General features: G+C 37.4%; 3 protein-coding genes and 2 long non-coding RNA genes across 8 annotated transcripts; 1 reads left to right on the plus strand and 4 right to left on the minus strand.

Moving 5' to 3' along the window:
- Nucleotides 1-359: 359 nt before the first annotated feature.
- On the minus strand, nt 360-8,587 carry lgi2b (leucine-rich repeat LGI family, member 2b). Of its 3 annotated transcripts, XM_082163252.1 has the most exons (9): nt 5,335-7,227; nt 4,206-5,266; nt 3,942-4,013; nt 3,678-3,749; nt 3,421-3,492; nt 2,895-2,966; nt 2,625-2,794; nt 1,992-2,156; nt 361-1,899 (listed from the first exon to the last, which is right to left on the minus strand). In XM_082163252.1, exons 2-9 carry the CDS (start codon nt 4,400-4,402, stop codon nt 1,082-1,084), a joined length of 1,638 nt encoding a protein of 545 aa, XP_082019378.1. In that variant the 5' UTR covers nt 4,403-5,266; nt 5,335-7,227; the 3' UTR covers nt 361-1,081. The 3 variants fall into 3 exon arrangements, with proteins under 3 accessions (XP_082019379.1, XP_082019378.1, XP_082019377.1); XM_082163253.1 differs by lacking the exons at nt 4,206-5,266; nt 5,335-7,227 and adding an exon at nt 8,427-8,587 and having other exon boundaries at nt 360-1,899; XM_082163251.1 differs by having other exon boundaries at nt 4,206-7,227.
- Nucleotides 7,495-14,008, plus strand: cdk2ap2 (cyclin dependent kinase 2 associated protein 2). The gene is made up of 5 exons (XM_082163280.1): nt 7,495-7,720; nt 7,990-8,149; nt 8,594-8,685; nt 13,254-13,374; nt 13,685-14,008. Exons 2-5 carry the CDS (start codon nt 8,095-8,097, stop codon nt 13,750-13,752), a joined length of 336 nt encoding a protein of 111 aa, XP_082019406.1. The 5' UTR covers nt 7,495-7,720; nt 7,990-8,094; the 3' UTR covers nt 13,753-14,008.
- LOC309494056 lies at nt 9,274-12,166 on the minus strand. Its single transcript, XR_014204197.1, has 2 exons — nt 11,878-12,166; nt 9,274-11,306 (listed from the first exon to the last, which is right to left on the minus strand). It is a non-coding gene; the product is annotated as an uncharacterized lncRNA (long non-coding RNA).
- Nucleotides 14,009-23,655, minus strand: aip (aryl hydrocarbon receptor interacting protein). Its single transcript, XM_082163266.1, has 7 exons — nt 23,500-23,655; nt 22,535-22,717; nt 22,204-22,392; nt 21,891-22,067; nt 15,462-15,603; nt 14,997-15,229; nt 14,009-14,878 (listed from the first exon to the last, which is right to left on the minus strand). The coding sequence occupies exons 1-7, from the start codon at nt 23,596-23,598 to the stop codon at nt 14,873-14,875; spliced, it is 1,029 nt and encodes a 342-aa protein (XP_082019392.1). The 5' UTR covers nt 23,599-23,655; the 3' UTR covers nt 14,009-14,872.
- LOC309494057 lies at nt 16,831-21,394 on the minus strand. 2 transcript variants are annotated; one of them, XR_014204198.1, is made up of 4 exons: nt 21,259-21,394; nt 19,059-19,657; nt 18,536-18,985; nt 16,831-17,452 (listed from the first exon to the last, which is right to left on the minus strand). It is a non-coding gene; the product is annotated as an uncharacterized lncRNA (long non-coding RNA). The 2 variants fall into 2 exon arrangements; XR_014204199.1 differs by having other exon boundaries at nt 18,536-19,657.
- Nucleotides 23,656-24,201: the final 546 nt, after the last annotated feature.

Genomic DNA, 24,201 nt, shown 5'->3' on the forward strand with positions numbered 1-24,201 from the left:
TTAATAAAAGTATTTTAATTTGGGGGTATTTTAAGGTAAAACTATATGCTCTGTCTCTCTCTATAGGCCTATATATAATAGCCTACTACTAATGTGCATATAATGCACAGCAGACAATATCATATACTGTAGATATAGGCCTCTAACTTACATCACATAATTTCTGTGCTTACATCTGTGACATTCTGCTGATGCAGTCTTATTTATCACACCTAAGTGCTCTGTCACAAAGAATGATACTGCTGACTGGCTGGTAAAGTGATCCTTGTGAACACAAGCAGTTTCTCACTGTCAAGGAATAAAGTGTCATCTGGAATGTCCATTTCAATGTGCTTATTTCTTATTATGTTCTGTGTTTATATTGACAGTATGGAACAGTGATGCATTCATGACAAGCTGCTAAACCATTTATGCAGTTGGCTTCTTTGTGAGAAACTGAAAATGCATACATGTGAATGAGAACCAACAAGAATGAGTGAGCAGATCAATAGAAGATGCTGTTTTATTTATTATCATTAATATATTTGCAAATCTACATTCATTATATTGCTCGGCCAGCTACAGTTATAAAACTGACAAAAAGATTCTGTAAAATAAATAAATAAATGTAAGGCTTTCATTCATCAAAGGCAATAACATTGAGGGTCTCTACTGAATAATAGCACTAGTCAGCACCAATAACATGCTTGCATACAGTCAAACCAGCTCAATAGGTTAAATTAGCTTGAAGCTGACAAGCTTAAGTCCACAGTCTTTTGGATTGAAGTCTGAGTCCCTACCTTTGGTGAACCTAATATTTCACAATGGAATTATTTAAAAGGGCCCTGATATGACCAAACAATCAGGTATTTTCAACATCTGAATAAATTAAGCTGCAGTGCATTATTTATTCAAACTTTAATACAAAAATGTTGCATAAATAGCTTTTGCAAGACTAGAGAATAGAGATGTGCACTCGGTTTCAGCCTTTTTGTTGACAAAACATTACATTCATAAATATCAAGGTTAAATGTATGCATATATTGAGGAATAGAGTTTTGTTTTAGCATCTGACCAGATGGAACAAATAACAGCACATGCATCATTTGCTATAATCCACTGAAATATGTTCAAAAACCTTGGTTTTGCCTTTGAAACTGGTGGCCAGCACAAAATCACGCTGGTCTGTTGACAGTGCTGTGAATGAGCGTGGCCATTGAACATACACATCCCTGAACTTGATAAAACTCTGGTTCTCCTCATCCCATCTGAAGATCTGGGAAAAAGAATAATCACTGCTCAGAATCAAATAGTGCTGGTCTTTGAACTTGATGGGCTGTAATACCGTGGCGCCACGTGAAGGGAAGCCCTGTACTTCTTCAAAGTGTTTGCCGGTCCACTTCATGACTTTTGAGTCACCGATGTAGCAGGCGAGGGCAAGGTAGAGAACGTCCTTAATCCTAAAGGCCTTCACACTGACAATGTCGTCCATATTTGCTATCTCATCATGTAGAACAAACTTTTGGGTGCTCTTGTTCCATTGGTAGATAACAGGAACCTGGGAGCGGCTCACTAGTATGAGAACAGATTTGCCATCTAAATCAATAAACTCTGCATCCGTATCACGAAACCACTCATGAAGGAACTGATATGGGTAGAAACCAGTTTCGTTCCATTTAAACAGAGTTGTCATTCCAGCTTTGGAACTGTCCACCATAAGGAAGAACCAGTCATCTCCAATCTGGAAGACTTCAATGTCATTTGGCTTGGACACATTAAGCATTTCAACTGCTTGAAACTTGGTGAACTTATTCTGTGCTTGGTCATATTTGTAGACAAGGGAGCCATCGAAGAGCTGGGAGACAATGACAAGTGCCTGCTCGTTGATCAGAACAGACCTGCACCCAACAACAGACCGTCCTGAAATATATATCAGAAAGCTAAAATAAACTTCTATACTCTTTCATAGTTATGACATATGGCAAATGATTATGGAGTTAACAGTGTCAAACCTGTGATTTCATCAAAAGGCCTGAAATTTGTCTCAATGTGATCCCATTCCATGATTATGCAGCTGTCTGAATTTGGAACTGCCATAGCAACATATATATCATCTTTGTGAAAGAAGATGTCTGCTGACATGGATTGAGTATTCACTATCTGATGCTGAACAAAATCTGAAGGAAAAAGAAACAGAAATAGTGTAGCACATTCATTCATTGTCATTAAATAAGTGTGAACAAATCGCATTTCGCAATTCTTGTTTTTTAAGTAATATTGCAGCATTTATTACGAATGATTTATCTGTGCACATCATCATTAAAAAGTAAAATAAAAATCCATGTGCCTTCGTAATCTTTAATCAAAATAAAATCCCCTTCCTCTTGCAGAGACTCCTCTCTTCTATGATGACATGTTTACTGGCAAGAGGGCGGGACACCTGTCACTCACATGACATCACAGCAATGGCAAACCACAACAGTCCAACAATCAAATCAAGTCCCGCCCCAAATTTTTTATGTTCGAGAATCAAAGTTTGTTTCACAATAAGAAAGAAAATAATATCGCAACTTCCTTTTCACAGCATTTATTTAAAATTCAACAAAAAGAAAATTGAGATACCTGAGCAACAGAAATTGAGTTACCTGTGGAGACACACTTGCTGTGTTTTTCTGGGACATCCTTTAACAGGACACCCTTCATGGCAGATGGACTGGCACAGTAAACATCTGAGATTGTGGCATTGGATCGCTTCAACCACAGCATCAGCCACATGGACTCACAGTCGCACTGGAACATGTTCCCTCGCAGGTCTCTGTTTATTAGACATGAAATAATGAATACACAAGTTATCTACTTGGCAAAAGTTGTTGATTACATGTGCACATTTGCAAATAGTGAACTGAAGAACTCACAGTTCAATCAAAGAGCGCAGATCAGAAAAAAGACCTCTGGGCAATGTTTTTATATTGTTGTTTGCTAATGATCTGTAAAAACAGAGAGGAAATGAATCAATACACACAGGCAAAAAAACTTTATTTATAGTTTATACTTATGTATGTAAGAGAAATCAGGATTTTTAGGCACCAAAGTACCTTATAATTAAGACAATAGCAGTCAGCAGTGTATCATTTACATTATGCAGTTATCAGACACTTTTATCCAAAGTGACTTACAAAAGAGGAACAAAGCATTCATCCAAGAGCCAACAATCGTAGTACACAATGCCAGGTTTATTATACAACTAGATTAGGAAAATACATTATGCATGTGCATTCTGTATCACATTATGTAGTGAAAATAAAATAAAATATTAAACAAAAAATATATGACCTACTTAATAAAATATTATATATGATGCCAGCCATAAATCTATATAATCTAAATTAATATGCATTCTTCAATGTCTTAGCCTTTCCTTTCTGCATGTTATATACTCACAGATGTGTAACATCCCGAAGTCCTCTGAAGGCATATTTGTTTATCTCTTCAATTTTGTTGCCCTCAATAAATCTGGTTGGAGAAATAAAATGAGACAAAATATACATCGCCAAGAATTTCAGTCAATCACTCTGCAGGGATAATGATCCAGATATCCAACAAATATGTGGATCTTAGTTAGTCAGTAATATATAATGTAAAGAAGTAATCACTTTTTATCATAAATGTAACTGCAGAAAAGCTGTCCAAATACTTACAAATACTCAAGATGAGGAAGCCCTGAGAATGCATCCTCCTTTATTTCAGAAAATGAATTAGAACTAAGGAGACTGAGAAGAGAGAGAAAAAAGATACCAGGAAGCCTACCATGATGCATAAACTATCACAATTAATACCCGTCCCATAGTACAGAAATGACCTACATTTTCCAACATAACAAAGCATGCCTTGAATTTAATACATAGTGTTTTCTAATGCAGATAAACAGGTAAATTTAATAAAGTGATGCAGCAGTCACTTACATTAACTGCAGTGAGGGCATGAGCGAGAACATAGCCTCCTTGATGTCTGGGAAACTGCAATTAACAATACTCCTAAAAAAAGAATAATAACAAATGAATAAATATTGCACTTTCTTTCTTTTTTTTTACACTACGTGCGCGTTCAGTTTCGAAAACACAAATATTTTATAGGCTTGGATGTCGCACCATCTTTATATTTGATACTGTATAATTATAAGGATTTTCGCCCAATTTTTTTTTACGCCAACATAATATTGCACTTACAGAGAGTTGATGTCACTCGGTATAGTCCGGGGGATGAGAGAAGAACCGACACAAATGACTGAATCTGTCGTGCAAGTGCATCCTGAAGGACATTTGATTATTCGCTTTGATCGAACCAGTTGAAATGAACAAATGAGAAGAAGGGTTACCAAAAGACATTTCCGGATGGAAGAAAATGTATCGTTTGTAAGATCCATGGCGGTGTGCGGAGACGAAATCCAAACGCTGCCCTGTCCCGCACAGTGAACTGCAGCACGAAAGACTGACTCCAGAATCAGCAGCTCTGATGCAGTTGTGCTTTAGACTGTCCCATTGGAGGAGGTCTCACAAATTCAATAAAACAACTCAAAGTAGCCTGTAACCATTAGATCATATCACTACTCTTTATTTGTGTTTCTCCTTGCCTTAAGATGATTTTAAAATGTGCTAATTATTGCAATTTAGTTTTTTTTATGACACCTCTTCCTGTTTTTCCTTGCTACAGGCTATTAATATTTATATAGGCCTAAGTTAAATGCCATATCAGCAAAATTGTGCTTTATCTGCATAGAGCAAGTTTGAAAATGCACAGATGATCTCAGCAATGAAAGCATGTGGGTAAAGTGGAATATGTGGTAATGACACAGCAATTCTTTGAATGAATGGCTTCTGTGTCTTGTGTTATAGACAAGCTTCGCCAACATTGGTCATTACTTTACATTAAGATAAGCTCAAGCTGTATTTGTGTCCTATATTTCCCTACATATTAAACTAGATGATGCATAACATAAGTTACAACAATTTCTCTGGCAACCAGTAATAAACTTCAATATTTCAGCACATAATGGACTCTACAGTATGCATACCATTAATCATTTAGAAGCAGATCTGATTTCAGCATGTAAGTGCTTTCTATCTATATGTGACTAGGGGAGGTGCTTAAATGGATGACAGAGACTTCTGCAATCTGGCACCTACTATGAAGTAGGTAGTATTAGTGGTTCTCAACTGCTTTACCTGCAGACCAAACTCCCAATGCATCAATGTCCATCAAATCAGTCACCATAACAGACTGCAAATTCCTAGGTATAGCCTATTTGCAGACAAGTCAATACAGACCACCTCATAAAAAATTTTTTTTTTTAAAAACTCATAGTCAGACAACTAAGGAAATTCCGAAACCAGTCAGCACCTTAGTCTGTTTTAAAACAGTAAATAATTCAGGCATTGTCTATTTAGTACAGCAAAGAAAATACTTTAAAGGGGTGGTATAATGCCCCTTTCACAAGATGTCAAATAAGTCTTTGATGTCCTCAGAGTGTGTATGTGAAGTTTTAGCTCAAAATACCCCACAGATACTGTTAAAATTGTCAATTTTTGAGTATGAGCAAAAACGCACTGTTTTGTGTCTGTTCCTTTACATGCAAATGAGCTGCTGCTCCCGGTACAGAGGGCGGGGCTTCAACCACTTGCACTCACACAGACATGCACTGAAAATTTAAAAAACTTTTAGCCTTTTATGTTCAAACCGGATTCAGACAAAGATGGAGAGACTCAAGAAGAGGTGACAACATGTAGAATGCAACAGGACGTTTCTGAATGGTTATTTAATGAATTTATGTAGCTTATGTGTAGTTATCTTCTAGTCATTGATTAGCAGATTCTGTCTTGATAATTTATAAATTGCATTCCCGGGGACGGGGTTTATGTAAAATTTTGGGTTGGTGATGTCACTAACCTGGGAGGAATGTCATGTAGTCCCTACCAGTCTTTTGTTGTAGTAGCCTAATCCTTAAAAAGTGATTTCTTTAAAGGGGTGGTTGAATATGATTTCACTTTTCTAACTTTATTTAGTGTGTAATGTTGCTGCTTGAGCATAAACAACATCTGCAAAGTTACAACGCTCAAAGTTCAAAGCAGAGGGAGATGTTTGCTTTTAAAGAAATTGCTTTTTAAGGACTTCAGCAAACGGCTGGTAGGAACTACACAACATTCCTTCCGGGTTAGTGACATCACTAACCCTAAAATTTACATAAACCCACCCCCGGAACGCGATTTATAGATTATCAAGACAGAATATGCTAATCAATGACTAGAAGATAACTAAACATATAAGCTACATAAATTCATCAACTAACCATTCAGAAATGTTGTCTACATGTTGTTACTTCTTCTTGAGTCTCTCCACTGACTTCTGATTACTTTCTGACTTCGGTTTGAACATAAAAGGCAAAAGGTTTTTGAAATTTCCAGTGCATGTTTGTTTGAGGTAAAAAAAAAGGACACAAACTGTTGTAGCTCCGCCCTCTGTGTGAGAGCAGCAGCTCATTTGCATTTAAAGGGACAGACACAAAAACTGTGCGTTTTTGCTCACCCTCAAAAAATTACAACTTTAACATGGTATATAAAAATATCTGTGGGGTATTTTGAGCTAAAACTTCACATACACACTCTGGGGACATCAAATACTTATTTAACATCTTGTGAAAAGGGCATTATACCAGCCCTTTAAAAGCAAACATCTCCCTTTGCTTTGAACTCTGAGCGGTGTAACTTTGCAGATGTTGTTTATGCTCAAACAGCAACATTACACACTAACTAAATTAAAAAAAGTGAAATCATAATCAACCACCCCTTTAACACATTGTCACTAAAGCTTTAAAGATCATGGGTACAGATCTCCTACACATAATCTAACACACCAATATAAAAAGATGACCATGGATCCATTTAACTCAGCACATAACAGCAACTCCCCTCAGACAGAAGCTGGAGATCATTAACAGCTAAAACATCCATCAATAAAAAACTGTTTCTTTCAAACAGCTGTCCGACTCCGAGTACTCAATAAATCTCCTTTACATAACCGTATTCTAATATTTCAACTAACTTTTTAAATGTACAAGGCACATTGCGTTGTTTAATGCAGTGTAGCCTATTGTACATTGCATGCAGTACTTGCATATGTGTTGTGCCACATTCTGACCCCCTGTCAGATTATTCCCCCCCCTCCTCCTAATTTAGGATTAGGTGTGTGGGTGGAGTTACTATTAGACAGTCAGATAGCAGCCTCAACACTATGCCATTCTATTAGGCTATATTTTATTCTAATTATTTTTTTTTAAATCATCATACAAAGGGTCAGGCATTTTTCAAACGCTTCTCCGGTTTACTGCAGCACACTCTCTCCAAACACCTCAACAAGAAAATTCCAGAATGGAATCTTCATTGTGGAAGAAAGAGAGGGCAAAGGCGCGTGCCTGATGACGCAGTCACTCTTTTTGCCGAGTATCATGGGAAAATAACATAGCAGGCTAGCACGCGCAGGAAGAGAGAAGAACCGACACCTCCGCGTAGCGAAACTATTCCCGTGCGTTATATTCACCACTTACCTCCTCGAACAAGTGTAAACCGGCGACCAGAAACCATCTTTAACTGTCCAACATATCGCGAAGTGTTTACGGTTGTTGTTTGTTTCATTTGTCGGCTTGTTGGATACTTAGCGCGTGTCGCTGTCGAGCGATTTCGCGGAAGAGGTGGGTATAGTTAAATTTACCTTTCATATACCACTACAGACATCCTCCACTCTTTATTACACACAAATGTTCGCACTTATTTGAAAGTGTTCGTTGTTCTACCCTAGAAGAAAATAGTGGAAAAGTCTATCAATGGCAGGCGATTTAAACAGAGTCAGGGCTTGAAGCCGGTTAAGTTAAGAGGGGACCGTCTTTTCTGTCCGCTAGCCTTTACCATGTCTCCCACCTCTTATACTTATCTGTATATCTGCTCTTTGTGTTTACATTAGGCCAACGTCGTCCCTGCTTCAGATACCAAAGCCCATCGAGATTACATTCAGAAGATAAGAAGAAACTTTTCATCAAGCGAGGCTACAGTCGACGGCGGTGTAAATATGAGTTACAAGCCGATCGCCCCCGCACCCACCGGCTCCAACCACACTCCACCAGGTGAGTTTCATTGTGCTCTCTCTTCATTCATGATTTTTTGACATGCATATTACTCGCATATGGGGTAATTTGTGTCTATCACGTTTTCAAATGCACCGTTTTTAATCCCGGGGAAAGGGGTCAGTGAACCTACTGTAAAAGAGGTCAGAGGCACGGATAAAGGGGGAGGAGTTAAAGGAGCCATAGCCATCTGTCTTGCTCATTACATAAATGTGTTATAGTGTGTTGCTAACCGCACCTTTCCGCGTTTATGCTTAAAAGCTAAGTGTTGTCTTACCCATATGTGAGTGTGCCATGCCATCACATCAGTGCATCCGATCTTGGCTGTATCTTTCCTCACTTCCTTCCATACTCACACTGGGTGGCGAAATGTCATTGGTTGAAATTGGCCTTTTGACATTTTCATGGTTTGTGATTGGTCTTCCTATTGCTCTCTGGTTTTAGGATCATGTGGCTCATCTCCATCTCTGGCCTCCTCTTCTAACTTTAGACCAGCATTTAGTGACTTTGGTCCACCATCAATGGGCTTTGTACAAGTAAGTTAAGTTTATGATAACAGTGGGATTTTACTTTTTTTGCAATCTTGAAATTATTCCCAGTGGATCTTGTCTGTTTTTAATTGGAATATATATATATATATATATATATATATATATATATATATATATATACACACACGAACACTACCGGTCAAAAGTTGGGAATAATTGTTTTTTTACGTTATTAAAAGAGGTCACCAAAACTGCATTTATTTGTTTAAATGTACTTTATTCGTGAATTTTCAACAGCCATTAAGCCAGTCTTCAGTATCACGTAATCACATGATGAGAATTGAGCACCAAATCAGTATAAATTATTATTGGTGCTCAATTACGTATTAATAATGCTTCTTATTATTAACGTTAAACAGCTTGCTGCATGATATTTTTGTGTAAACGGTGCTAAAAAAAAAGTGTAGGATTCTGTGATAGAAAGTTTAAGGGAACAGGTTTCATTTAAAAAATAAAAAATAAACTTTTGTAACATTATAGATCTTTTTATTGTCACTTTTGAGCAATTTAATGCATCCTTGTTAAAATATTATCTTCTGTTTTTTTTTGTTGTTTTTTTGTTTTTTAAATCTTACTCCAAACTTTGGTAGTGTATCATGGTTACCACAAAAATATTAAGCAGCAAAAACTTTAAGTATTGATAGTAAAAATAAACAGTGAGCATAAAATTACAAACTTTTAGTGTATATGTACCTTTTAGTAAAGAGGGTATCGCTCAGACTTCTGCACAACTATCTTGCAGGGCTCAAAATTAAGCCTTGTCATGTGCTTGTAAATCGGTCGTTAACGTGTCCAAGTAAAAACGTTGCTTGTCTGAAAAAAATTGGATTTTTGTGTTGTAAATATAATTATTCTGAAGCAATATTCTCAGTGTTCTATCAGCTTTGACATATTTAAATCTGCATATTTGTGATATTTACCCTGAGGGCATTTCTCCCCATAATCTTATTATAAAATCTTACATTTTATCATTAAATTAAAATAATACGACACTATAGGACTCTTACCAATCAAATTAAATAATTTAAATTGAAAAATTCCAACTGCATTAAATAATGTTAAGAGATTTGTTTTAAAAATATTTTTAATATACAAATAAGAAATGATCTAAATAGCCAGTGGGTGGCGGCAGGTGACCATTTTAATGAGTGAGTAATTGAGTCATTAATTTAAATGATTGGTTCAAACTAGGGATGGGCATTCGATTAAATTTTCTTAGTCGATCGTCGGGAGAATTAACGATCGACTATCGATTAATCATTAATATTTTTATATTGAAATTCATTATTTCTTTAACTTTTTATAAATTAAAAATGCAATGAAAATACAAAAATACAGTTTGTTTGTCCTCGATGAGATCTTTATTACAAGAAGATCAACTTGTGGCAGTGAAACTGGACGTTCGGTAGACTTGAAGATCCCTGAGGTGCTCTAAACCAGCGGAACCTGCAGCTGCGAGCCGGCGTTCTTAAACAGAGACCCATGGCCACTTCATCCGTTTTCTGTGATCGGATAGCTATCCGGTCGTGAAAAGACCAAATCTAAATGCCCTCCGAAACGCATTCGAGACGGATTTAAATCCGATCGCTCAAACCACTTCAGGAGGAGATCTGAGACGCATTCCAGATGAAACTGGACAAGAGTAAATGCATCTGGTTGTTGAAACCACATATGTAAATTTGACTTATCCCAAAAATGATAAGAAATAAACGTGTGAGAGCGTGTTATAGGCTATATGTCATGTTATATCCAGATATGACGACGCTACTTCAACACGCATCACCACAGATGAGCATCTATTCATCAAGCCAACGTGCAAACTATCGCAAATCAAAGTGAAAGTCATTCATCAACACGCAATCATCTTCATTAAAAGTAAAGAACCGAAATAATCTTACCAGGGCTGTTGCCGCAATATCTTGTTGCGGTATTTGATTTAGAAATTTTCGCTGATGATCAATAAAATGCAGCTCATATCAGTTGCTTTCGATGACGTGCAACAATTTAAATATGCATATAGTGCGGGAATTCAAGATCGGATTTATATCCGTTTTGCAAAAACACATTTATGTGACCAGGTGTAAATGGAATCGTTTTGATAAATCAGATAGCTATCCGATCTGAGAAAACGCATGAAGTTCCCATAGAACTTCTGCACCAGTCTACTGATTTCTGTTGAGAAAGATAAGCATGTTGACATGATCTGGGATCAGACGCGACCGCAACCTGGTGACAGCCAGTCCAGCCGCCGAAAACACCCGCTCTGAGGGGACTGACATTGCCGGGATGCACAGGTACCTCCGCGCTAAAATTAATTCCATTGCTTCAAGACTCACACTACGCAACGCAGCCTGCATTAGTTTAATCGATAACAAATAAACGTGATCGACGAAATTCTTAACGATCAATTATCGATCGTCGATTAATCATGCCCATCCCTAGTTCAAACGGCTGATTCGTTGTTCAAAACGCTGGATCAGTAATGGAAACATGGTTGAGTGTTACTGTGAGAAGCGCTATGGTTCTGCTGTGATCTTTGTCTGGAAATATTTTTGCTGCTCAAACAGAACAAAAACAGACAATATTGTGTGTAAAATGTAATGGCGCTTTTCCACTGCATGGTACGGTTCGACTCAGCGCGGAACGGTTCGGCTCGCTTCGCTTTTCCACTGCGTGGTACGGCTCGGCACGGTTCGGTTCGCTTTAGCTCGGTTGCTTTTCCACTGCAGTTAGTACCGCTTCAAAGTGGGTGGGACTGATCGTTATAGTTGCCGTCTCTACTGCCATGACATCATCATATTAAATCCGAATATTTTTATTTTTATTTTTTTTAACCAAATACTTTTAAAACAGGCGCTACAGCGTTGGCTGTTGTCTACTGGCTATTTAAATCTAGCGGGTTTAGTGTCTCGTGTTGTAAATACAATGACGCTGGTAGTGATGATTCTGTCTGACCAATCAGTGATCTGCAGTGATTTCACGTCACATTTTAGTATCGGTACGGTACGCTTGGAACCTCAACAGAGGTGGTACCATTTAAAGCGAGCCGTACCGTACCATGCAGTGGAAATGCGTCATAAGTGAGCCGTACTGAACCGAGCCGTACCGTACCATGCAGTGGAAAAGCGCCAAAGCGTGCCGCACCGTACCATGCAGTGGAAAAGCGCCATAAGTGACTTAAAGGAACCGTATTTAAGATTGTGGCCAAAACTGGTACTGCAATCACTTTCAAATTACTGTAGAGCGGTGTATCCCCTCCCACTCCCCCCTGACTCGAGGTTGCCAGTTAGGCTGCAGGATCCAGCAGGAACGTAGGCTGCTACAAGGAGCTTCCAATGGCAAGTGACGAGTCCTATACAGTAAGTTTTTTTTTGGACTTTGTCACGACGTATTTCGGATTCATAACGAGGTCTTTTAGGTTTCGTAACGTTTTAAATTTTTTATCCGACACGTTTGTAGCTGCAGCTGGCAACCCGGATGCCGAAACACTACTGACTTCGTGATTGGTAGATAGGTGGAGGGTGGAGCATCAGGCCAAAACACAACATGACAACATCAGTTGAGGGCTGCAACTTCACTTTTAAATGACAATATCCTGGCCGGACTACTGTAGTCAGTGATAGAAGTATTTGAAATGAACATGATTTCTTAATGTCTAGTGACATATCAGGGCCATTTTATGATTAATTGAAATACAGTTCTTACATACGGTTCCTTTAATTTTAACTAGGCTATTTGTTTATTGAAATATGAAATCAGTGTCACATTTTCAATTGTGATGGTATTCAGGAAAACTTAACTCTTGATTGTGTGGTGTTGCTTAACTATATCATATGTTATAAATATAAAAACTCAACATTCTGAATTTTTTACCACAGTATGTTAAAGGGATAGTTCACCCAAAAATGTAAAATCTGTCATTTACTCACCCTCAAGTTGTTCCAAACCTGTATGAATTTCTTTCTTCTGTTGAACACAAAGGAAGATATTTTGAAGAATGTTTGTAACCAAACAGTTGTGGGGCCCCATTGACTTCCATAGTATGGGGGGAAAAATAATATGGAAGTCAATGGGGCCCCACAACTGTTTGGTGACATTCTTCAAAATATCTTCTATTATGTTCCACATAAAATAAATTCATACAGGTTTCGGAACAACATGAGGTTGAGTAAATTATTACAGATTTTTCATTTTTGGAAGAACTATCCCTTTAAGATTCTTTGTGTGTGTGTGTGTGTGTGTGTGTGTGTGTGTGTGTGTGTGTGTGTGTGTGTGTGTGTGTGTGTGTGTGTGTGTGTGTGTGTGTGTGTGTGTTTTTACGTGTTACAGTCAGTCAGTACATTACTATCCATTATCAATCGCCACTAAATTAAATAAAATCAGAATCATTCTAGTGGTTTGGTGATTCCCAAGTTGTTGTTTTTTTGTTAGAGGTTTTAATCAGGCTACTTGTCTGGTCTGGCAAGTAAAATTCTCTTTCACTTGTTACTTCTGAACCCCCCCCACTTTTCCCGGACAAGCTTTAATGTCGAGCCCTGTCTTGTTTTCTGTAGCCAGTTAAAGTGTCCCAGGGATCTACGTATAGTGAGCTGCTCTCCGTCATTGAGGAGATGAGCCGTGAAATTCGTCCTACCTACGCTGGCAGCAAAAGTGCCATGGAGAGACTGAAGAGAGGTACACCACACCCTTCTGAATAAAGTGCATGCAGCACATTTGTAACAGTCAGTGACGTTTAGCCCTCTGGAGGAATGTAAGCCTAAGGACAGTCATGATAGAGTTCACTCGGTTTTTCAGTTCTTCACATGGGATCAGACTTGCAACGTTTATTTTATTCAGATTAATTATTGAAGTTGCATTACATATAAAAGTTGCCATCTAGTGTCTGACATGTAATTCTCTATATTTGGATCATTAGCAAATGGTCTATAATGCTTCAAAACATTTACCTTTGAAATGGCTGATATGTGTTTCTGTCTTTCTTTAGGTATCATCCATGCACGTGCTCTTGTCAGGGAGTGTCTAGCGGAGACAGAGCGAAGTGCTCGCACATAACACACACACACACACACACACACACTCCCTCCCTCTGGTACTTGTCTCCTCATTGTTCTGTTTCTCACAGACATGCCCCTTATCTTTGCCAAGCTATTTACAACACCATCTCTTTCTATCTTTCTTAACGACATTTGTCCATCATGCATAGCTATCTCCCAGATGTACACCTCATGTAGTGTCACTGCGATTAGCCTAGACATTTTTTAAGCCCAATTTTTGCAATTCTGTATTTAAATAAAAAATAATAAATCAATCAATTTGTTAGATTTTTAATTCCACTGCATGCAAGAAGTGCTTGTTTAAAAAATTGGGTGAATAACTTTATTTGGCTTTGGTCACAACATAAATGCAGACTAGCTGCAGCAACATGTATTTAAAAAGCACTTTGAAAATATATTTTTATTTGTAGTGACATATATAGGTTTAACTGTGACAATTATTAACTACGCAAAAATGTGAACGAGTATACGTGTTCTGTTTCACTGATGGGGGAAGTATATTCTTTTACATCTATCACAGTGTTAACAATGTGTCTTTCACTTATATATTTCACAGGCCTTCTAATGCCTGACATTTCATATTTATTTCCTTTATCTTTCAAGATTAAAATGTAGTATACATACAAAGACAAGGGTAATAGCAATACAATTAATAAACATTATAAATACAAAAGAATAACGCAAAAATGGGGGGGAGATATATAGTCATAGCAATCCCATTTTATCATCATCAGATTGTCTTTCAGCTTTGTTTCTTTCAGACTGCCCATGTTAAAGAGCACTGACCATAATGCACTGGGTTGTGAAGTTTCCATCAGCAATATCCAAAAAGTGAATACACAAGGCTGGTATTTACCCATTCCTGGTTCACAGGAGTTGCAGATCCCATTGATAACAATGAAAAGTAGCATTCTTCAACAAATGATGGGTAACTCTCAGGGATAAATGGATGGCCAGGCCATTCAAAGCTATGCACTGGATGCACTCTTCATTTGTATGTCAATTTACCAATAAAACATGATGAACAATAAGGGGATGATGGGTTAAATAAACTTGTGAGGGATACATTTATCAGAGTGCATATCTCCTTATAAATGGAAAATTGGACAACCTTTGTTTCAGCCCTGAAAAGAGGAAAATAGCACAGGTTACTTCAAGGAGCATTTTTTGTTGTTGCTTTCTTAACAATGTTATACACCCTAATTTAGATTCTTCATAGGTCGCATTTGAGATTAAACTAACCGTGGTAGCTGCAGCAGAGGCTTTGTCGCTGTAGTTGAACAGGTTTTTGTAGCGTCCCTTCTCCTCTTTCTGTTTTTCCCGAATGCGTTCCTCCATTGCTCTCAACTCCTTTGCAACTGAAGTTTCAAGTGATGGTTCCAATGTAATCACTTTGGCAAAGTCAGCTCTTGCCTCTGCTTCATTCCATACCGCTGCATGAGCTTTCCCTCGTTTGAAATATGCCTTCACATTATCTGTGAGAAAGACAAGACTGAGTATGGGCATCTGAAATGCAATAAAACGGTTCTCATGGTACTCAAGTTAACTGTAGCTTGTTTGTAAAGAACAATATTAGTGCAGCTTTTAATTCCCTCAAAGATTTAGGACCAAGAAATTACACTACCCTAAAAGCGGGGGGGGAAAGTGCTTTGAGATGCCTAGCTTTAAATATAAAGTACATGTGATTTTACTTGTTTTGATATTTACCCTCGTACTTGTTGATGATAGAAGAGCAGTGGTCCAAAACCTCATAGTATTGGCCCAGCAGAAGCTTGCACTGGCAGTAGTTGAGGAGGAGAGGGGTGATCATGAGATCTAGTTTGATCCAATGCTCATCACCTGGACGCTCCTTTGAACAGGGAATATATGTTTTAAGTAAAAGTTGAATCTTAAAGGGATACTTCACCCAAAAATGACATCTGTCATTAATTACCCTCCCCTTCATGTCGTTCCAAACTCATAAGACTGTTGTTCATCTTCAGAACAAATGAAGATCTTTTTTGATTAAATCTGAGAGCTTTCTGTCCCTCATAGACCGATACGCAACTACCACTTTTGTACAAAAGTGTGTTCATTTGAAAAAGTTGTTCTCGCACGTCAAGCAAACTTGCTTGAGCTTCCGTTTACCACAACTGATGTGTGAGTTGATGAATATGTGAATATAAGCCTAAATTCAATCAGTTTATCATATAAAGCGATCTTGTCTCTACAGAAAATTGACTAAACCACTCAATTGAATTAGTTTTACGATCTCTTTATGAACTTTTTAAAGCATCAAAGTAGTTGTGTAGCTGTCAACGGAGGGACAGAAAGCTCTCAGATTTAATCAAAAAGATCTTCATTTGTGTTTAGAAAATGAACGTAAGTCTTACGCGTTTGGAATGACATGAGGGTGAATAAATGATGGAATTTAAATTTTTGGGAGAACTATCCCTTTAAGGAATATAATACACTGTTGGCTGGTGCTACACGATAATGCACAGAGGTTGTGCAAGTGCATATATTTAGCTATCGCAAACAACTTGTGAGATTCATGTTTGTTTCGTCACTAAGAAGGTTTTCTTGCAGATTAGTCACAAGTGATGCTCATGAAGGTGTTTTCAGATCATCAGTGCTTTTTTTTGCAGTGCAGAAAAAGCATGTTCAATTAAGAAAAATACTGAGAGGAAACTATCAATTTAAGGGAATAGCTCTTATTGAGGGACTTAAATCTCTTGAAATCTAGCAACCAACACCAAATGCGAGATAACAAATGTCAAATGAGAAAAAAGTTTTAGGATAAATAAGCAGCGGGCCAATATCTCATATTTTTTTGCTTACTCAGTTTGAGCATAACAATTTGTGGTCAAATACCATTAAACGTGCAGCCGAAGTGTTGTTTCAAATGGCTTCATTCTGTGCAAAAGCCACCCTTGATATATTGCATGCAATGCTTCAAGGATACATTTGTTCTTCAACAAGGGTAATGTGTAAGTTTTAAAGGGTCATGAAACCCTGTTGTTAACATATGTACAGTTGCACTTTACTGAAAACAACAATAGCACAGGTGCTTAAATTATTATTAAGGGAAAAGTGATCATTTTTTGGAGCAATTTTGTTCTTCTGGTTTAAAAAGCAAAGTTGAACCAACGTCATAAGTGATGTATATGCATTAATTGGGAGTGGGGATTGGCTGTAGAGTACGCATCTACTTTTCCACTGGTTGCACTGGTGCTACCAACTTTCTCAGTTGGTCGCACCAGCATATGATTTGGTCGCAGTCGCACCTTTTTTTTTTTTTTCTACATGCCATGGGATTAATCAATGCATGCTGATGAATAGTGGTCTTAATCTGCATACCCTAGTTTTGCACTGATGTAAAAAGACTGACAGTGGCACAAGACCTCATGTTAGCAAAATGTTTTAATCTTTTAACTCTCCAAAAAAAACAAAAAAAAACATGTTCTTTAATGTTTGATTATAATTTTACTGTCTTCACATAGGGATGGGAATTGATAAGATTTTATCAATAATAATGCCACTGACGATTCTGCTTATTGATCCGATTCTTTAACGATTCTCTTATTGATTATTGATAGCACTGTGTGGAAAAATGTAGTCATATGCTTTTCAAAAAAACAAGTGGTTTTATTTATTTTAAAGCTTAAGCTTGAGTAAGCAAACTGTACTTTTTATGTAATTTATGTAATAAATAGAACCTTCAGGGATGCAAACAGCGCGCTTTTCGGCGCCTCCCGCTTTTTTCACGTCAGTTTGGGTGACAAATTCATCTGAAGCCTATTTCATAGCTTAATGTGAGGGATAGAAGTCTATTTACATCATTAAAGTTTAGGAAAACTCGTTTTCCCTCCTCTGAGGCTGTCAGTATTCAAACAGCGAGCGCGCCTCTTCCGGTTACAGCAGCATACATGCACGGTACAACTCTCTCCAATATGATATTCACATTATAATGCTTGATCTGTAGAGAAAAGGCTGTGGATTTGGATAAAATGACTTTATTTTGTTGGAGTTTGTTGCTGTTTTTAAACGACTCGCTACCGTGTGCCTGTTAGATCACACATCACAAGGACTAAATCGGCATCAAACGCACAATAACTGGAATTTAAAACTGTGAAGAAACAAATGATCAATAAACTGTTGGACAGATAGACACTAGGATCTGTGTGCTCGACATTTCTTCGCTTTGTGCCGTGAACTTTTAAATGCGCACTTGTGCAGCGCTGAACACTGTGACTCCATGTTGATTTGAGCACATCATTCTGCACCCGCGATGCGCATACGCGCTTTGTGCGTTCTGTTTTGAAGCGTTTCATATTTTCATAGTTTTGCGCACTGAAAGATTATTAAAAGCCTATATTTTTGTATACCTAGCCTGCACAATACATTTAAAATAAGCATAAAAATACACACGTCTGAATTCTTGACATTCATATATAAATATAAAATTGTGAAATGTATGATTGCCTGATTGAATTTTATAAGAGTACTAATAGTAATTTGTTTTTATTAACATGTTTAGATTTGATCAAATTACTGTGCCGATTTTTTCAAGAATTAGCCTACTTTTTGCTGCTGATTTATACACTCACTAAGTTTAATAAAAATACATAATACATTTATGTAATATTTAAAGGTGTTAACTGTAATCTTACACTGCAAAATGATCACTTACAAAGGATTAAATTCATCACAATTATGTAATTATCTGGATATTTGCCGCGGGGCGAGGGCTTCGATAGCCTCTCTCTTTTTTGACCATACATGTGTTTGCATCCCTGAACCTTATTGTAAAGTGTTACTGATTAGTTATACACCGATTCAGACGTCTCCTGAGTTCACTGTTGGAAAGATCAGTTGTTTTAACCATTCATTAAAATTAATCGGCTCAAATGAGTCATTAGTTCGAGAATTGGACGTGTCACACGCGTTGTGTGATTATCCCAGCAGTTCGGACATGGACATCCAAGATTTCTGTCAACACAGAAAACATTTCATCACTGGATAGTTTTTTTCGTTTAATTAAAGTGTTGTTTTGTGTCAGCTGAATGTCCGGAACGCTTTTCAGAGAAGATAAGGCAACTTATTTAGCACAATTCACACCCAGCGGTAATTCAGGGGAAAAAAAGAAAAAAAAAATCTCTGAATGCTCCACATGAAACTTTGGTCTTCCGACCTTTTACCACCGTGTCGATTTATTTTGATTAATATGTGCGAGGGAGAGCAAGACAGCGCTTAGTTTGGAGACGGTGAAGTCATGTTTACACTTTCGCCTGGCTCCGAAGACAGAGAGTGCGCGCACGCTACCGGGGCTCTCTCTCTCTGCTCGTTCTTTCAGTTAAACATGCGCCCTGTCACGCGCAGCAGCATTACTCACCGATCAAATAAGACTTTGTCGGGACAAAAATTCACTTTTTGGCGGGCGCTAAAACAAGTTCAATGCAGGAAAATTCATGCGTGAATTTAACTGAGTAGTAGGCTACATGACCAAGCACTCCAATGCGCATATGCGACCATTTTGGTCGCAGTCTGGAACCCTGATCTACGTCATCACTTTATGTAGCTTTTCTATTATGTATTATGCATTATATCGCATTACAGCGGAAAATTCAAACGTTACAAAAGAGAGTTTCAGTTCATATCCGGACCAGAGCAAGTGTGTTTCAAGTTTTTATGGACATGTTTCATATTCTCAAGTGCTCCAAACATGAACCAGCACTGTCTGTGCACATATTTCATAATGTCTCTTCTAATACAGTTGTCAACATTTGAAGTGGATCAAAAAAGTTAATCACAGTTGTCATAAGACAAGAACGGAAAATGTTAAAAATTCATGTATAACTTTGATGAAAGGTTTTGATCCACTTAAAATGTTGACTACTGTATATATATGTGCATACAGTGCCCTCCACAATTATTGAACCCCCTGGTAAATATGATCAAAATGGGCTGTAAAAAATAAATCTGCATCGATTATCCTTGTGATCTTTCATTCAAAAAATGTGCAAAATTCTAACCTTTCATTGAAGTAAAAGAATTGAAAGTGGGGGGAAAATCACATTATGAAATAAATGTTTTTCTCCAAAACACGTTGGCCACAATTATTGAAATTGAAACCCTTTTATTAAATACTTTTTGCAATCTCCTTTTGCCAAGATAACAGCTCTGAGTCTTCTCCTATAATGCCTGATGAGTTTGGAGAATAACTGACAAGAGATCAGAGACCATTCCTCCACACAGAATCTCTCCAGATCCTTCAGATTCCCAGATCCATGTTGGTGCTTCTTCTCTTCAGTTCAGCCCACTCATCAGGTCAGGGGACTGAGACGGTCATGGCAGAAGCTTCATTTTGTGCTCCACAACAAATTTTTGTTTTGATTTTGATGTTTGTTTTGGATCGTTGTCCTGATGGAAGATCCAACCACGGCCCATTATAAGATTTCTAGCAGAAGGCATCAGGTTTTGATTTTTTATTTGTTGATATTTGATAGAATCCACAATGCCATGTATCTGAACAAGAAGTCCAGGACCTCCAGCAGAAAAATATGCCCACAACATTAAAGATCCAATGGTATATTAAATTGTACACATGGGGTACTTTTTATCCTTGTGTTCACCAAACCCATCTAGTGTGTTTGCTGCCAAAAAGCTCTGTTTTAGTCTCATCTGACCACAGAACCCTGTGTTGTTTGAAGATCCAGTCGTGTCTGACAATTAAATTTGCTGGAATTTGTTTTTGGATGAGCGAGGAGGTTTTTTTTTTAAACCCTCCCAAACAACATGTGGGGATGTAGGGGTTGTTTGATAATTTTTTTTTTAGGCTTTCTGACCCTAAGACTCAACTAATCTCTGCAATTCTCCATCTGTGATCCTTGGAGAGTCTTTGGCCACTCAAACTTTCATACTCGCCGTGCATTAAGACAGTATAGACACACGTCCTTTTCCTGGCAGATTCATAACATCTTTAGTTGGTTATAACTTCTTAATTATTGCCCTGATGGTCAAAATGGGGATTTTCAATTCTTTAGCTATTGTCTTACAGCCACTTTCTAGTTTGTGATGCTCAACAATCTTTTGCTACGCATCAGAACTGTATTCTGTGGTTTTACTCATTGTGATGGATGATTAAGGGGATTTGGCCTTTGTGTTTCCTCATATTTAAACTCCTGTGAAACACAAAGTCATAGCTGGACAGTTTCATGTTCCTAGTCACCCTGGTGTACTAAAAAAGGTAAATATTAATGGGAATATACTTCAGAGATATTTTACTCGTAAAAAATTCTAGGGGTTTCAATAATTGTGGCCAACATGTTTTGGAGAAAAACATTTATTTCATAATGTGATTTCCCCCCACTTTCAATTCTTTTACTTCAATGAAAGGTTAGAATTTTGCACATTTTTTGAATGAAAGATCACAAGGATAATCGATGCAGATTTATTTTTTACAGCCAATTTTGATCATATTTACCAGGGGGTTCAATAATTGTGGAGGGCACTGTATAAGGACACTGATACAGTGGTACTTCTGATCATGAACTATTATAATACACTGAAGAAACTTAAAGCCGAAAAGTCAAAGAGGAATGGACAAAAAATGAACTATACCTTTATTCTTTCTGCATTAAACTGATATGTCATTTTTTAAATATTGTAGTGCTCGTATACATAATGAAAATATTATTAGATCTTTTTAATGTTCTACCTCATTTTTCATATAGACCAATAGCTCTGCAAAGTTGTAATGCTGATTTGTTGATATTGCTAAGAATAATTTATCAAAACATATTTGATTTGTTCATGATAGTTGTTAGGAATGATAATAATGATATTGTTCATGATAAGACTTGTGAGTTTGTTGTCATAGGTTCATATTTTTTTAAATAGATCAAGGCGTCCTCAACTCTGTTGTGCTTTTCTTTCTCCGCTCATATTTTAATATTCATGTGTCTGTTTAATGTGTGTGTTGTAGGTCTGTGTTTTATTGGTTGTTTTCTCCCTTCTGCCCACCCTCTACACTCCCACTTTTCCACAGCTCTGCACGCCCATTTCCTTAATCTTTTTCAAATCTGAGGTGTGAACGACCAGTAATAAAACAGGGGTTTCATGACACTTCAATGCTTAGCAACTATTAAGACTAACCTTCATCTGTAAGCTCTTCAGACAGGCTATAGCATTGTAGTACTTCTCAGCAGCTGCTGCAACATCTCCACTCTTGAATAGCGCATTTCCCTCTTCGTGGATCTGCGGTATGGCCTCCAGTTTCTCCTCATCTGTCATTGCCCATATTTCCAACTGAAAGGAGCCGGGGGGCAAGACCTTAGGAAGATGATTACACAGAGAATCATGAAACAGCCGCTTTGTAATTCAAGTATTTTTGTTGTTAAATTAGGCAGTTTTATTATGATAGCTCAGTTAACACCTCTAAAAAGGATACCATGCTACTGTTTCTCACCTGTAGCATTTCCAGAGTAAAAACTAGAGGCTGAGGATGGGCCTGCAACTTATCCAGATCGTGGTGACCTATGGAATGATGCGAGTGAACCTGAGCTACTCCACAGCAGTGTCTCTGTCCTTCCAGTGGGTCTTTTCCTTGGCTGATGTTGCGTAGTGACAGAGAAACCAAGGGGTAGAGAGCTGTGTGCTATTACAGTAGAAACAAAAACAAATCATTCTTCAGTGAGCTGAAGAATCTCACAAAATAAATGTTCTAAAGAATAACACATAGTTATTAATAGATATTTGCATATTACTATAAGGCAGAAAATAATTAACAGGTCACTCACCTTTACATCACAGGTGAAATCAGCAATTTCACCCTCTCTCATTGTGGTAACCACTTGCTCCCACACAGGAAGCTTGAACTTCTTCCCCAGTATGAGCTCCATAGGTTTACTCTTACCTCCCATTGTCCTGGAGTCATCCAACACAGTGCCATCACAAAGACTAGTGCGGTAATGAAACTTGACCTTTTGAGAGATACAAATAAAATAATATTAATTTGTTATAAAGCATGTCATTTATTCCTCTGATATTTGTTGCATTATGACACTTTGTTTGATTAAATATTTCTAAATGTTGAGCCCAACAAGCTCTCAGGGCAAAAACATAGACATCTCTGGTGTTTACATTTTATTTTTCACTTACTATTGCCCACATATGCAAATCTTCTTTCTTTCCATTTCAAACATTTGATTCCATTTCATTTTTCTGACTATTATTTCATATGTCAAGCTTGACAGGTTAAGTTGTATTGATATTTCATATGATGTAGCCAGTGGCTAACGTTACATGATATTGCAGTTAAAACGCTGCTGTTATTATACGTATATTATACGTACGTATAGCTTTCAGATGTCATTCAGAAGGGAGGGAAAAAAATTCCCCTCTCCGTGCCAAAAATGCAAACAGAAAGACACGCATATTGTCTGCGAGTCCTCCTTGATGGTATGTAACATCAGGTATCCATCCCGATGTTTAGCTAAAGGCTAAATCTGAATACATTGGGCCTCTTTGTACAACAGCTCATAAAACAGTACAAATTCTCACAGTACTAATGCGATATATACTTAACATAACCCACTGCATGACTTCTGGGCAATTTTCGGGCGAATTCAAGCCCATAGTACACGTCAAAACTGGTGAATCTAGCTAGCTCGCTATCTGTTGAGTTCGACACGTTAAAAATAATACATTTGTTCTCCGTCTCGACATTTCATTAATGTAAAATGTGTCCTGAACGTTACATTACCTTTGTTCCATTAGGAAACGTGGAAAGCTCTCCTTTTCCGGGAGAGATTACTTTTTTCTGAACGCCATCCGCTATGAGCTTAACAGCGAGTTCCTCCATTCTTCTTGAAGATGTAGAAGAACAGTGTCCCTCAGTCTGTTGAGACTAGATGGCGCTGCTGTGTAGCAGCGAAACGACACGGTTCACATTAAACAGCTAACGTTACACTTCATGGCTTAACAAAGCAGGTTATAAAAAAATAAGATATTGATTTGACATGTGTGTTTTGTAATTTGAATGCTGAGAGTATGTCTCATCTTTTCTTTGACTATTTGCACTGAATATTTCTTCTGGAGTTGATTTTTATTTTTTTGTTAGATATAAGATAAATGTGTTTTTATGTTTTAAATATGTATACTCAACCTTTAGAAAATAACATTTGTTCTGTTCGTAATTTATAAATTATTTTAGGTCAAAAAGAAATGTTGATGGCCAAAATTTGAGCTTTATCAGTAGCCCTATATCGAAGCATTGGACGGCGTAAAGAAGCATCACAGCAAAAAAATATCTATACACTGTTTTCATTCCATTTTGGAGGCTTTTGTGCTTGTTTTGGAATTAGTGATGTTAGTTAGACTTCAATACACCTATAGGTCTTTAATTCTGTTTTTTATTTAATTAATTTTGAAAATGCATTATTCATTTTTATTATTGTTATTCTTA

This window comes from Leuciscus leuciscus (assembly GCF_965113295.1).
Source record: "Leuciscus leuciscus genome assembly, chromosome: 3".
Lineage (NCBI taxonomy): Eukaryota > Metazoa > Chordata > Actinopteri > Cypriniformes > Leuciscidae > Leuciscus > Leuciscus leuciscus.

Coding starts and splice junctions, on each gene's coding strand:
- lgi2b (XM_082163252.1), bottom strand. CDS start 4,402: ATGGATCTTACAAACGATACATTTTCTTCCATCCGGAAATGTCTTTTG. Junction 2,967..3,420: donor CTTCGGGATGTTACACATCT/GTGAGTATATAA, acceptor CTGTTTTTACAG/ATCATTAGCAAACAACAATA. Junction 2,157..2,624: donor CAGCAAGTGTGTCTCCACAG/GTAACTCAATTT, acceptor TTTTTCCTTCAG/ATTTTGTTCAGCATCAGATA.
- aip (XM_082163266.1), bottom strand. CDS start 23,598: ATGGAGGAACTCGCTGTTAAGCTCATAGCGGATGGCGTTCAGAAAAAA. Junction 22,393..22,534: donor ATTTCACCTGTGATGTAAAG/GTGAGTGACCTG, acceptor CTACTGTAATAG/CACACAGCTCTCTACCCCTT. Junction 15,230..15,461: donor TATCATCAACAAGTACGAGG/GTAAATATCAAA, acceptor TCTTTCTCACAG/ATAATGTGAAGGCATATTTC.
- cdk2ap2 (XM_082163280.1), top strand. CDS start 8,095: ATGAGTTACAAGCCGATCGCCCCCGCACCCACCGGCTCCAACCACACT. Junction 8,150..8,593: donor CTCCAACCACACTCCACCAG/GTGAGTTTCATT, acceptor CTCTGGTTTTAG/GATCATGTGGCTCATCTCCA. Junction 8,686..13,253: donor CATCAATGGGCTTTGTACAA/GTAAGTTAAGTT, acceptor TGTTTTCTGTAG/CCAGTTAAAGTGTCCCAGGG.